Consider the following 14,674-nt stretch of genomic DNA (forward strand, 5'->3'; position numbering starts at 1 on the left):
TGGGGATGAATAATATAATTTAAATGAAAGCTATTAGCTATTCTCAAGAGGGTCTCAATATCTCAGTTCTTCACAAAATAAAACACTTCTTTTATTCAGGAAAAAAAAAATCTATCAAGAAGTCCAATGAGGCCAGTTAGCTACAAAACAGTAGTTATGGGAGAGTCAACAGAGGGGTTATTGCTACAAAGAAGGAACCTGGCCTCTCGGTCAAGTCTGCCACTTTTCCCGACGCCTCTGGGGAGGCTCCTTCCACTCCCACTGCCTGTTTCCTCAGGGAAACGTCGCCACGAGGAGAACCTTGTCCGCCTGTCTAAGTGCTGTGACTTCTTCGTGGGGGAGTCAAGGAGGTGAAAGGCAGGGAAACGTAGACGTGTAGAGGAGAGTCAAGAGGCTCTATTCTAAAAAGTTCAGTTAAAAGACGATGGGGGCTTGCACCAAGGCCCTGGAGATACAGAGAAGGGGATTTAAAAAAAATCTGTTTTAGCGGTAAACTCAGTAAGATGGGCTGATGGATTGCACTGATGTTGGAAGAAAAGAAAGAGGGTTATTTGTTGGTTTCTGGCTCTAACAGATTAGTAAACGACAGTTTCATTTACGGAGCTGGGGGAAATTGGAGAAAGAACAATCTTAGGTAGGGAGGGAAAACAGTGTACAGTTTTGGACATGATTAGTTCAAGGTGTCTGTGAGACATTTGAAGGGGAGTATTAAGTAGACAACTGGGAATAGGCATCTGGCATTCAGAGAACTGATGAACTTATGTAGGATGTACAGATCGCATTGAAAGTGTGGGAATGAATGAACGTGTGTGTTGCCGGGGAGGGGGCAGGGTGTCTGGGAAAGTGAGAAAGGTGGAGAACCAGAGTAAGAGGGAAAAGAGAGAAAGAGATGGTGGGGGGAATGGGGTTGGTGAGCCAAGGGCTGAGTCTGAAACACTCCCATATTGGAGGCAGGAGAGAGCAGGGGGTGCCTGAAGGGAAACTCATAAGTAGCCCAGAGGAAGGGGAGCCTGGAGATCCCTGGGCCTCAGAAGCCACACCGAGTTTTCGTGGTGGGAATGGTCCCCAAGGAGGTATGCCAAAAAGGGAAGGCTAAGATGGGGATGAGTAGGTGTCCACAAAACAAAAGAAATACCAAATGCAAGAGCTTGGTCTTAGACTTAACGAGAACAGAGAAACAAAGTGTCTTGCAATATAAGCTTTTGAGTCTTTAAATAGAAATGTTTCATAAAGGAGAGCATTTGAAGATCATTGCAGAATGTTCAGGAGTTAACACGGGTTATGATTTAGAATTTCATTTGGATTTTAAGCCTTGACAGAGTAAGGCAGATCAGAGAACACAACTTGGCATTAAATCCAGATAGAATCCCATCAGTAACTTATTATATGTTGGATGTAAGTTTTTAGGTATCTGTTCCTTCTTCAGTGCCTTGAGCACATGTAACTAAAAAGGCAGAGTAATTTGGTGTCATTTGATTTAATGAGATCCTGTGCAAATGAAACACTGTTTCAGCAATGAAGCCAGACCATTGCAGTTGCTCTAGAAACAAGTATCTATAGAGGATAAATTAATTTTCTCACTACTTCCTAAGCCTCTGGAAACAATGAAATAACTCAGTAAAAGTGTGAACATGCTGACCATGCAGAGGTCTTCTGAGAAATGACCTTTGCACAGTAAAATCCAAAAGCGAAGAGGTTTTATCACAGCATGCCTGCAAATAGACTCATGAGTAAAATCACAATTTATACCATCATAAAAGGGGGAGAAAGGTAAGCTAGCTAATTTTGAGGTCTGCCTTGATAATATCTAACCTGTTTTGAGTGCTAAGTATATCCCAGGCACTGGGGCTAAACGCTTTACAAGCATTATGTCATTTAATCCTCACGACAGTTCTCGGAGGTGAGTGCTGTTATTTCACAGATAAGCCATTAGGCTTAGAAGAGTAAATGATTTGCCCAATGTTACAAAGCTTACACAGTATGTAGTTAAGAGTCCAATAGGCTTGTCTGATCCCATATTAGGAGTTCTTAATGTGTTTCTCCTATGAGAGTTGGGGTGTTTCTTCTACGTTTTGATTGTAACTGAAAATGTTTTGATTAAAAAGTTATGGATATATTCGGTACAGGTGGATACAATTTGGAAAATTGTGCTGTGATTTAGTGGAACAAACACAAGCATTCAGTAGTTTCATTTTGCCGCTCTGCCTCTTGACAGGTGAAGTCTATTCCTCCTCTTGAGTCTGAGCGGGCCCTGCGCCTTTTTTAATGAGTCAAATGCAGGGGAAGTGACCCTGTACAACCTCCAAGGCTGGGCCTTACACGACCCGCACCTTCCACTGCCCTCTTGAAGCACATTTTCTGAGAAGCCAGCAACCTCCTAAAAGCTTTATCATAAAACCATGATGCCGTAAAGAAGACCAAGGTGTACGGAGAGAGGAAGAGGCCAACAGAGGAGCAATGGGGCACCAAACAACAGAGTCACGCTTTCTTGGACTTTCTGGCTCGGCTTAGCCACCAGCTGAATGCAGCTGAGAAACCACCCAGCCAACATCACGGAGCAGACCGTCCTAACAGGTCAGCCCGAGCTCTCAATCCACAGGATCACGAACACGCACGCACAAAAGGGGACTTTTTGACCACTAAGTTTTGCGTATTTTGTCATGGAAAAATAGATAACATATATTTAGTACCATTGATACAATTTGGAAAAATCTACTAGATTTGGGTGGGACAAACTGAAAACATTCCTATACTTTTATTTAGAGTCCAGGTGGCTTATGTTGTATACCTGAGATAAATCTACAGTTTAAAAGTTAGCTCTGGTCCAGCGGTTAATTTTATCTGGTCTGAAATAAGCATTTTCAAGAAGAAAAGCTAGTAGAGAAGCACTTCATAGTTTAGAACTACATTTCTTCTGTGTGTGCTATCACCATAGTAATGCATTAGTGTAATGATTATCTACTTTTAATATCTGCAGCTAGACCTTGATAGTTGCTCTTTCCTTTTTTGTTTAATTAAGTGCCTTATACATTACTTTTAAAAACATCAAAAGAAGTTTACAATGAGATGCACATTAACAAGAGAGTTAAAAACACACAAGATTAAAACCAATTCAGCAACCGAGAAGTTACTTCTAAAGATGTGTCTAATTCGTTCACTAAATTTACCTTTAAATTTAGCTTTGAGTTTCCTGGCAACTGAGACAAATGTGTGGGATTATATCATGCTAAAAGTAATTTCCTTCAGAAAAGAAAAATCTTTCATTTACTCCTAAATTAAAGGAGGAATTTATTAAGTGGATCTTTTCACGAGGAACAGTAAATGATAGAAGACAATGTCTTCAAAAGAGGTCTCATTTAGAATACAAATGTCCCTCCCACAAGGAGTCTTAACATATGCCCCTGTTTAAAACAAAACAGAACAAAATTTAAGGAACTTTTCATTTTTAGGTGGGTTTTTAGATTAATTCCCTTTTCCTCTCCGCCTTTGATCATATTTTCCTAATTTCCTATCTTTTTATTTGTTTCAACAAGAATTTATTGGTAACTTCCAGGAGCAAGACCCTGAGGTATAATTGTACAGGTAAGTGAAAGAGAGAAAAGCTCCTGCCCTTACAGAGCCCGTAGTCTAAGAGGCTATTGATTAATGTTAAGGACATTAATTAAATACCCAGAGCAATATGTGATTATAAGTTGACCGGTGCCATAAAAAAAAAGCACAGGGACCTATAAAGAGTATATAACAGGGAGATGCGATCCAAGTTCCTAGGGATGGCGTGGGAGGGGAGAATAAAGAAAAATACAATTTCTTGTACCCCCATTCCTGCCACATGTAGGTGCTCAATTCATGTTGGCTGTTATGCTGCAAATGCAAAAAAAAAAAAAAAGAGGAAGGGGTGGAGTTTCAACACTAATTCTGAACCTGTTGTTTGAAAGTTAATGACTTTAGGAAGGAAGGCACTGTTATAAATTTTCATTGCTCTGATTTTTGGAAAAGAATAAAGTGTATCACACAAGAATTGACTGTCAAGATATCAGATGAAAAAAATTACACATTCCGAAATTCCATCTGAATGAGGTCAGGTCTCAGGGGCTACTCCTGGATGCCTGATCCAAGGTGTGGGCCCTTTTACGTAAAAGTTGGCTAACAGACACATGAGATACGGCTGCTTCATCAAAGCTGATAACTAAGGCCCCGAATACAATAAGTGCCGGGTCCTAGTTCTTACTGTGTAACAGTTACTCTTTGAGGTCAAGCAGTTAAAGGAGAAAGCAGTTTCTTTGGATGTTCTCTTATTGACGCTCTTTAGAGAACTTCATGTACAGATCGTTATTAGTTAGTTGCAAGATCTTAAGTGCTACATTAGACATCTCACCATCAATCTAGCTCCTACCTAAAGCTTCATTATATTACATTGAGCAGCAATTTTTCCCCCAATTACTATTCACTTCCCACTTCTACCAAATTACCATTTTTAAACGCTTTCTTGCCTGCAAACCCCTCTGTCTTACCTGATACCCTCCAATGTTACAGATTTTCTGCAATAATGTTTCCCAGAACTTTGAAATTTTTAACAAAGTAAAAAAATGCTACCCTAGAGCCCATTCTCCTGGGGATGCTCCATTTCAGATAGAAATGAGGCTCTAATGGCAAGGAAAAACCTTGTTAATGGTTAAATGGTTCCACCCCAAAGTTATATGTATTTGACCCTTGAACAAAGCAGGTTCAAAAATCTGAGTATAACTTTTGACTCCCCCAAAACTATTAATAGCCCACTGTTGACTGGAAGCCTGACCAACAGCATAAACAATAGATGAACGCATATGATGTATGTTATAAGCATTATATACTATATCTTTACAATAAAATAAACTAGAGAAAAGAAAATGTTATTAAGAAAATCATAAGAGAAAATTCATTTACAATACGCATTTATTGGAAAAAGCCACAGATACGTGGACCCGCTCAATTCAAACCCATGTTGTTCAAGCGTCAACTGTATTACAGTCCTAACCCCGGAACCTCAGAATGTAAACTTATTTGGAGATAGGGTCTTTATAGTAGAGACAGTCAAGTTAAAATGAAGTGGGTTCTAACCCAATACGACTGGTGGCCTTCTAAGAAGGGAAATCTGGACAGATACAAACAAAAGACAGATGATGTGAAGACAGAGGGAAAAGAAAGCTGTTTATAAGCTACGGAGAAAGGCCTGGGATAGACCCTTCTCTCACAGCCCTCAGAGGGAACCAGCCCTGCTGACACCTTGATCTCAGGACTGGGAGACAATATGTTTCTGATGTTTAAGCCCCCCAGTCTGTGGTACTTTGTTATGGCAGCCCTAACAAACTAGTACAACCTCTCTGTCCCTATAAAAAATCAAAGATAGTTTTTGGAAGCTTTTTTCACTTTTCATCCAAAGATGGATAAGAAATTTTAAAATTTAACTCCATGAATTAAGTGCCATAGGTGTCTTTGATATCTCTTAATTTCTTAAGCTTTATAATTCCATTAAACACATTCTTTAGTAAACCATTAACATTTTCATTAATCTTTTCTTAATCATAGTAAAATGATGTAAAAGGTATGAGTATTCATAAATCAAGCCCTCAACTTGTTACAAGGATTTAAAAAAAAAATTATTTACATCCTGCATCATAAAAATGCCAAACTACTCATCGAAATAGAATGCAGAGTTTATTACTCAAATCTAGTTTCCACCAAACCTAACCAAACAAAAATGTCATTTCATTACCTGCTTTCGAGCATATTAATCCATGAAGGCATTAGTTTCGAATTCTTCCTTGCTTTTATTTGTTGGAATGCCAAACAGCACTACAGTAGGTGGAAACAGTGAAAATAATGCCAAGATTTTAAAAAAATATTTTCTTCCTCTTTTTTAACTATTCCCTATTTGGCCAAGTAATTATATTACAATTACGTATGACACCTCCTCCCCAAACCCCTTGATTAAATAGTTTTTTTATTGATTTATTAAACATATAGTATTTAAAAAAAATTTTTTTTTCATTTATTTAAGGAAAAGGATCATTGGCAGTTTAAGTCCAGCAGGGAAGGTGGTGGGATGAAGGCAACTGACACATCTCACTGAAAACAGAAAAAGCCTTTCTGGACTGTGTGGTGGGGGAGGGGCTGGTTTTAATGCCCCTGGGGGAGTGATCAGCCCTCTTGATTAACTAGTTTTTTATTGATTTATTAAACATATAGTATTGAGTGTCTACTTTATACCAGGCACTCAGAGCTGTGAACAAGACCAATGAGATCTCTGCCCTCAGGGAGTTTATATTCTAGGTTTCAGAGAAATTATATGAGGCTGCAAAGGAATTTCACTTTTAATGTCTTTATTTTTCCACCACCTCTCCACTGTATTGCCTTTTAACCTTGCTCTGATCTTTTTTAACTACCCTTGAAGCTCTACTCATAGTTTTCTTTCCCATAATTTTTTTCCTACACTATAACCCAAATTAGTACTGGCCCAGAAAGATTCCGAGTTCAAAGGAAATACAGTCAATTTTCAGAAAAGATTATATTTGTGACTAATAAACATTGAAAATATATTTTTACCTAATTAACTCTCCCCTCCCCCTCCTTGGCGCATTTTAATGCTGGTCCTATAAAGACTGGAGTCTTAAAATGGTTTAACTGTTTTGAGAACCTTTTCACCTCGCTATTTCTAGAAATGAAAATCTTTGAATGGCCAAAGTGTTCTATATTGGGCGATTTCACTCTAACAGACTCAGGTGGCAAGATACTCCTGGAGGCACTGGGTTAGAAAAACACAAATTCTCTGTTTTCTAAGGAGTACGAGTCTAGGGGTGTTTCGCTTCAGGCTTTTCCCTCGTTTACCTTGAAGTGAGCTTATCCTCCAGAGATAGGAGAGAGAGAGAAGAGGGTGGGGGGAGAGATTGAAAAGAAGAGAGGAATTAAAAAAGGAAAGAACCAAGATGACCTGTCATTCCCCAAGCAAATGGCATTTTGGGTGAATGCCCTGACCCAGGAAGGGAAAAGAGACCAAGGTGACCCCGATGCTACAAAAATAGCTAAGTGGACTCTTCCCAGGAAAATGTCACAGCAGGCTCTGGAAAGCAAATAGAGTAATATTTTGGCATCCTGCACTACCAAGGGGAAGGTTCTCCTACTGCCCTAGTTACAGCCTTGATTTTTTATTTCCCTCTATTGTAAATACTTATAAAATCGATATAGAATGCTGTGAAGAAGTGGGTGTGAAAGAAAACAAGCTCTAATAGTAATCCTTTCTCCAAACGCCCGAGAGGTTGCATAAGGAAGCCTACGGGTCCCTAACGTGACTTGCCGTCTGCTTTTGTGCTGCTTCTGTCTCCTTCTCTTCTTCCTTCTACACAAAATCTTTTAAAATTTGCCAGCTTCACTGTGAGGCGTGCCAGAGAAGCCTGACCACTCGCCGGCCCTTAGACCAAGGGCAAGGGTAGGCCTCTGCAAATGCCCTTCTCACTTCTGGGCCAGGAGGTGAACTGAGGCCAAGGGCCAGAACAGTTTGCCTTCCCAACAGAAGGACTTGGAGGGATCCAAGTGCATATTCCTTTTGCCCTGTGAACTTAACTTTCTTAAACCCACAGGAGGAACAGAAGTCTTTATCCCCGTGTGGGTGAGGAGCCAGCAATTCCACACTCAGGCAAGCTGACAAGCTAGGAACGAAGTCTCTAGTCAGCAGCCAGGAAACAGCATTCCATGGTAAGTCTGGAGTCCTGGCCTTATCTGCCAGTGTTAAGAATGTTGATATTTACTATTTAACTTTTGGGGCTTGCTTCTAAAAAAAGTAACTGGTATGCATTAAAAAAAAAACAACAACCCGCAGTTTAAAATATGCCTTCACATTATTTCCTCTAGTGGACTATTTTTAGCTTGACATAAATCTCTAGTTAAACTTTTCTATTGATCCATTTCTCATTACAATTCTAACCCGTATGCTTTTCTAATCAGAAATCTCCAACTGGGGACATGCATTTCAACGCCTCGCCTGGCTCCCTTTCTCCATTTTAGATTTGCTTTATCTTAGTAAGCATTTACAGATCATCAAATATGGGTGAGCTCATGCTATTTCTTACTCATGTGTAATATATGGTAGCAATACTTCAACATCAGTTCTTTAAAAACAAAACTAAACAACAACAAAATCACCCAGAACTTTCAAGGAACTCCACTACAATTTTCAGTCAAAATATTTCCCAAGTACTGTAGCACAATGAGAGCCTAACTATCACACAGCTTTCTTGAGAACTGATTAGGTGACAAAATATCTACTACCTGAGAGTGGCTTCTCACCTGCATTCCGTGGTAATTCCCCAGCAGAGCCGAACCTAGCCAGACAAGGTCAGCCCCGCTCTGCCAATCCAAACCCTCTGAGGCTTAGCGGTGGAAATGGAAAAAGCATCTTGAGTTCAAATTTTTTTCACACTCAGTGGCTCCAAGACCACGTTGAAAATGAGAAAAAATAACCCTTGGAAAGATGTTTTTAGAATTCTAGGTAGGAGAATACGTAATGCAGAGCGGTATAGTATTGAAGTCAATGGTTTGTATTAATATAAAATGAAGAGCTTAATGAATCACTACTACGTCTGTCTCGTTTGGCCTAACAGGAAACGCGTTACAGTAAAGAAGTCGTGGTGTGGGCGTTGGATCAGCAAACAAGCTAAGGTCAAGGTCCCCTAAGTACCTGCCAGCTATTAAGACTAGTGACACTTGAACCAGATTTAAGTTATTTTTCAGTCTTCCCTTATATATATATAAAATCCATATCCAAACATAGAACTAAAATGCATTAGATCCCTAAGTTATTAATCTGTTTCCAGAAGGAAGAAGGGGGAGGACAAGAAAATGACTTAGGGGCAAATTAATACAAGAACTCATTCCTTCCTTCATTCCTTTTTTCCTACTTTCATTTAACAAGTGTGGTTTGACAAGGAAGGGATACAGTGAACAAGGTAACGGGTGCACTGTAGTGTCAGGACTGTTGACTCACCTGTAGCTCCCACAGGTGTGCTGTGCTGTTGGAGCACACACAGGAGGGGCTCAGGTCAGATTTTAGCTGCTTCTGGAGAAAGCACAGAAGCCACTGGAGTCGCCACCGTGCTTCCAGGGAGTGCTGTCAAATGTATCTTGGAGAACTCCAAGGCAGACTTCTGATTTGTCGGAAAACATTCTCACTGCCCTCAGGAGTCCCTTGGGAAATGTACCTTTCCATAGCTGTAGCTGCCACCCCCTCCACCCTCAGTCCTCTCTGGACCATCTTCACCGGGAGTTTCCAGGGGGAGAGCCAACCCTGCTCCTGTGTTAGCATCACAGAAGTTCACTCCCACGACGCAAACGTGGACTGGTGGTGCCAAACTGACTGCCTGAGTTTGAATTCTGACTACAGCTCCTCCAAGCACTATGACCTTGGACCAGTTATTTACCCTCCCTGACCCTCAGTCTTTGGCTGTAAGATGGGCATAATGGAGTGATTGTGAGGATTACACTAGTGAAGTGCTTTGAGCAGTGACTGACCCTTAGTAAACACTCAATAAATTCTTGAGCCCTCTGAAAACACATGGAGGATTTCACATAAGAAAGGGATCTTTGTTATCACTCCAATTCTGATGCTTTTAAGTAGACATAACACAACAGTAAAGGAAAATACCATGTAAAGGCATGCTATTGTTCATGGAACAGTTGTGGAAAATAACCACTTCAGAGGAGCTTTATTTCATTTCTCAGCTCCGTTAGAGTGAGCGTCACAACCAGGCTGAAAACCTTTGCTTGCTTCCCCACCATTTTTAGAGAAAGGAGGAAGCTGGAGGCAGGCATACCTTTTCACTTCTCCTCTGACCAGCCTGGATTGTGTGATGTCCGTCAGCAGGCAGGACAGACAGTGGTTAAGAATATGGACTCTGGAGCCAGGCGCTTTGATCCGAACCCTGACTCTGCCACTAACTAGCCGTGTGAATTAGGGCTAATTCCTCCACCTCGATACACTTGTTCTTTACCTGTGAAATCAGAACAACAATAGTATCTGCCTTTGTGGGTGTTTTTCTGTTTGTGAGAATTTAAATATATAATATGTAATGTTATATATTATATACTAAGTATGTAATATACTTAAGCCTCTTAGAATGGTGCCCAGGAGTATTAGTGTTATGTAAGTGCTTGTTGCTATACAATTTATTGTTATTAAAGAAGAATACAAGGAATTACTTGCAAAAATCATAAAATACCACATCAAGATAGAGGTAGCTTGCCGAAGTTATGGTCACGACGCAGTTAGCTCTACAAAGACAAGAACTGTATTTTAGTCCTTCTTTTTGTCAAAAAAAAAAAAGCACGAGGCATTTTTGTTTGAGAGCAAACACACCAGAAGAGTAAAGCACAGGAGATCTAGAAGTGAAAACCCCAAGTGTGAGGGTTGGCTTAGCTCCACTCTAACTCGCGTAGGTGCTTCACCTTCCAGGCGCGCAATTTCCTCATCTTGCAAACAGGGAGGTCCAGAGAGGATTTCCAAGGTTTTTTCCAAATCCAAAATTCTATGTGGCTAGATGTCCTTTGAAATTTTACAGAAGCTAATGTAATTATGGCTGTAGATGTCTTTTTACCTACTATATTTCCAAACGGATTATCAAGTTGAAGATAATGCCAGTTTTTGTTTGTGTTTTCTGAGTCTCAATGCAAGAATATGAATCACAAACAAATCTTTAGATCCGTGAAATAAATTATCTATTAGCACAACTGGTAACTTCTAAAGCACCTGGATTGTGAGAATAAAACTGCTCAGGACATTTTCCCAGTCATCTTAAATGAAGTTTTAGAGACTCTAAGAATAAAACATAACCCATAGGTATCTAATGCTACCTTATTAACACATTTAGAGATTGAAAGGAGAACTCTTACTGAGTTTAGTTTAGCAATTCTCAACTAAATGAAAAGAAGCTGATTTAGTTGAGCTTTTAAGACATGAGGGTAGAAAGCACAAGGCTTTGGAGGGACAAGCCCCAGGACTGCGTTTCCTCAGATGTCCCTGGAAGCCAGGTTCCCTGAGCTGCCTTGGTCACTGCCCTGAGTAGAGCTGGGAAGGAGCTTCGAGAGGCTTGTCTGCCTTCAGGGAGTGGCATAAGAATTTTAATTGGGGGGAAAAAAACACACAAAATTGTTATGGAAAAAAAGGGAGAGAAGGTGATTTGAAATAAAAGTCTGGATTAAGGATATGGGCTTTGGGTCAAACAAGGTTTAAATTTTAGCTCTGCTACTTTTTAACTACATGAACTTGGACTGGTTGTTTGAAGTCTCTAAGGCACACTTTGCACATTTAATAAATTTTCCTACTTCATAGGGTTACTGTGAGGATTAAATGAAATAATACATGCAAAGCGCTTGGCCCATGGTGTCCAAAACATAATAAGAACTCAATAAATGAGTGGTGGTTGCACTTACTCCCCTAAATGAATGACAGGGGCAGGTAATCTTTATTCTCTTTTGGTGAGCTTCTTATGCTCCTTCAGAAATGTCTCAGAGGCAGAGGAAGCCCTATTAATCTTACTATCATCAAAATTTGCATTCAAATCTCAGTCTTTTTAGTAAGCCCTAAAAAAGCTATGGGTTTTCTCCCCCACAAGATCCAGCCACAATTTTATGTGGGTACCAAACAAACAGCTCATTTTGTAAGACTGTCCAGCTAGGTTAAAAATAAAATATGCAGAAACATGTATAATTTTAACAATAGAATATAGGAAAAACGGGTTATTCTTAGCTGAAAACAAAAGGCATCCTAGATGGTGAATGTGTATGTACATGCATAGAAAAGGCCTGCAGAGCATGGACACCAGCCTGGGAACAATAGTCCCTCCAGGGGAGGAAGGAAGGTCGGGGAGAAGATCAGGATTGTCTTAATGTTTTGCATATTTATCTACATATTATTTGTGTAATTAAAAACCAAAGCCAGCAAACAAAAAAGCAGAACAGAAAACAAAGTCGTCGTACAAACTGGACCAGTAGACAAGAATGAAGGGATTTATCCCTGGGATTGTCATGACTGGACACAAAGTTCTATTTTGCTTAGTTTGCCATCCTGAAGGAGTAAGGGACGCAGGAGGGGCATTTCTGATCCCATCTCTAGCAGATGATAGACACAGGTGCAAGGCAGATGAAGCTGCCTGCCAGATCTTGATGTAAACCCCTTTCCCTTGGCATGTACTCAGGTAACACATCAGTACCCTGGCTAGTTCTTTGCAAAATTCAGTCTACAGAGGAACCAACTGAAGGCTATTGGTAAATAATGCTTTTAAGCAGAGGGTGTGTGTGTGTGTGTGTGTGTGTGTGTGTGTGTGTGTGTGTGTGGTAAATTAGTATATCAATCAAAACTTTTTGATAGAAAAAAAACCCAACTTCTAAAAATGTACTTGGCAAACACTTGGTAAATTAAAGATCCCTATCGAGGAGTTTTAAATGATCACACACACACACACACACACACACACAATACCACCAAATAAATAAATTAATTAAAGGAGAGTAAAGAGTTTAAGTACTGAAGTATAGGCTATGGCTTTTTTTTTTTTTTTTTTAAATCAGTGAAATATCTGCTTGTTGTTGGTACTTACTTTTCACAAAGGGCCCTTTCCTTGGAAAGAAATATTTTGGCTACAGGAAAAACTGAAAAGCACTGTGGAGCTCTGAAAAGTTGCACTGACTTTCTTTGATTCAGCTTAGGGTCTGCACCAGAAAGAGACCCACCTCACATGGCGCTTGGGCTCCAAGAGCAGCAACCAGGACAGGCTGGTTTTGCTCTGGTTTTAATACATACATTTTGGCCCATGGACTTGAAGGAAGATTTTGCTTTACTGAGCAGAACTCAATCAAAGGTATGTGGGAACCTGTGCTGGCCCTCTGGCTGGGCCTGGCATGCAGTTTCCAGCTCTGGTCCATGTAGTGCAGGGGGGTGGTCCAGCCCAGCCCGGAATTCATTGTGTTCCCCGTGTGGGTTAAGTGAAGGACTTTCGTCCAGAGCAGCATAGAAAGGACCTGAATGAAGTACCAATGAACGGAGAGCCATTTTGATGGAATTGCCCCAGGGTATTAAATAGTATGGGGCAGCTGGGGGCTGGAGGAAGCTTCTGTTGCTTAAGAAACTCTCCATAAGAATGTCAGTCATCAGTCCATTAACAATTATTCATTTCTTACCTCCCACTGGTATATAAATTTGTAGATTTATGCAGACCGCCGGTGTGACCATGACAATGAACAGAGTTTATCATGAAACCCACACAAAAAAACCTTTTTTCCCCTCATTTATAATCATGTAATACTATTAATGGAAAAACAAGGAACTTAAGACATAAGTGTATATATACAGCAGCTTAACCCGATATTATCTCTTGAATTCAGGCGGCCCACTGCTCTCTCTAAGAGAAAGGCAGTCATACTAAGCAAAATTAAGGCAACTTGAAATAGAGGATTCAAAATGCTGGATGTCATCCTTTCTGTAAAAGGTCATTCCAGTCCTCTGTTATTTTTACCATAGATACACTCAGCAAGTTCCTAGCTGAATGGATTTGGGAAGCCAGAAGCTGCTCTTTCTGACGAATGAAGATGATAATGCAGCATTTGAGACTCAGTGAATGAAAGGGGTGGAAAAAGTTCAACCCTTGAAAGATGAGAGCGAGCGAGCTGCTGAATTAGTCCCTGACTAAATTACTAGCCATCACCGTTCCCAGGCCAAGTCACTTTGAAACTGCCTGTAATCTTGGGGTTTTGACTGAGAAATCCCCGTTCCCAACTCAAACCTCCTGAAGGCATCCCAGTCCAACCCCTCCTCCCCAAGCAACTCTTCCTAGCGTGCCCCCCCCCCCCCCCAATTTGCATCAAGGCAGGTAGGTGTCCGGGCTGGACCGCTGCCTCCAGAAGCAGGGCTTTCCTTCAGGGTTGGGCAACAAAACCTTAGGCTGACCTCAGGCAAGCGACCCCGAGCGTTTAAGAGAAGAGCAGAAAACAAAAGAAACAAACCAACCCCGTCCTTACCCGCTTCTTAAAAAACTGGAAGGCTGAGCATTTCTTGACTGGGAATCCATTCATGTCTTTGTTTACCATTTTCCACAGTGGGAAGTTCACAGTTATATATCCAGGGTGGCACCCGCCAGGTTAGGGCATCTGGTGCCCGGTTTCCCTCCTGGAGACAGTTAATGAAGACCGAGCAGGATGGATGGAGAACCGGCGGGCGCAGGTCCTCGCTCGCTCAGCCACACATTCTGCAGCGGCGGCTACTGCGGCACCGCCTCCCCGCTCTCAGCGGCCCCCGGCAGGGGCTTTCCTCCTCCCATCGGGGCTCGGAAGCACAGGCATCGCTGCTGCGGGACCCCGGGATGCAGCGGAGTCCGGGGGGGTGCCGCCGCGGCTGCGGCTCCGAGCGCGAGGACCCCTCCCGCCGCGCCCCCGGCTACCTGGCTGCGCGCTCGGCTCCAGGTGACGCGCTTCTGCGGGCTGCTCGGGGGCAGAGCTGTTTTTGAAGGTGCAAGTTCCAGTGGGAGCTGTAGTTAGGCAGCTGAGAGAGGGAGCAAGAAAAAGCAGATGCCAGAGGGAGGGAGGGAGGGAGGGAGGGAGGAAAGGAGGGAGGGAGGGAGAGCCAGAAAGGCAGAGGGAGCCAGAAAGCGATGCT

General features: G+C 41.6%; 1 protein-coding gene across 1 annotated transcript in view; it reads right to left on the minus strand.

Moving 5' to 3' along the window:
* The window catches only part of SGK1 (serum/glucocorticoid regulated kinase 1), a 92,920-nt gene extending 78,640 nt beyond the window's left edge, over positions 1–14,280 (minus strand). Inside the window, exon 1 of the mRNA XM_016204941.2 lies at positions 14,041–14,280. Coding sequence (XP_016060427.1) covers positions 14,041–14,109 — 69 coding nt within the window. The 5' untranslated portion in view covers positions 14,110–14,280. The remainder of the gene's footprint in view (positions 1–14,040) is intronic.
* Between the last annotated feature and the right edge of the window lie 394 nt (positions 14,281–14,674).

The sequence above is a fragment of the Miniopterus natalensis genome, chromosome 5 (assembly GCF_054644295.1).
Source record: "Miniopterus natalensis isolate mMinNat1 chromosome 5, mMinNat1.hap1, whole genome shotgun sequence".
Taxonomy (NCBI): Eukaryota; Metazoa; Chordata; class Mammalia; order Chiroptera; family Miniopteridae; genus Miniopterus; species Miniopterus natalensis.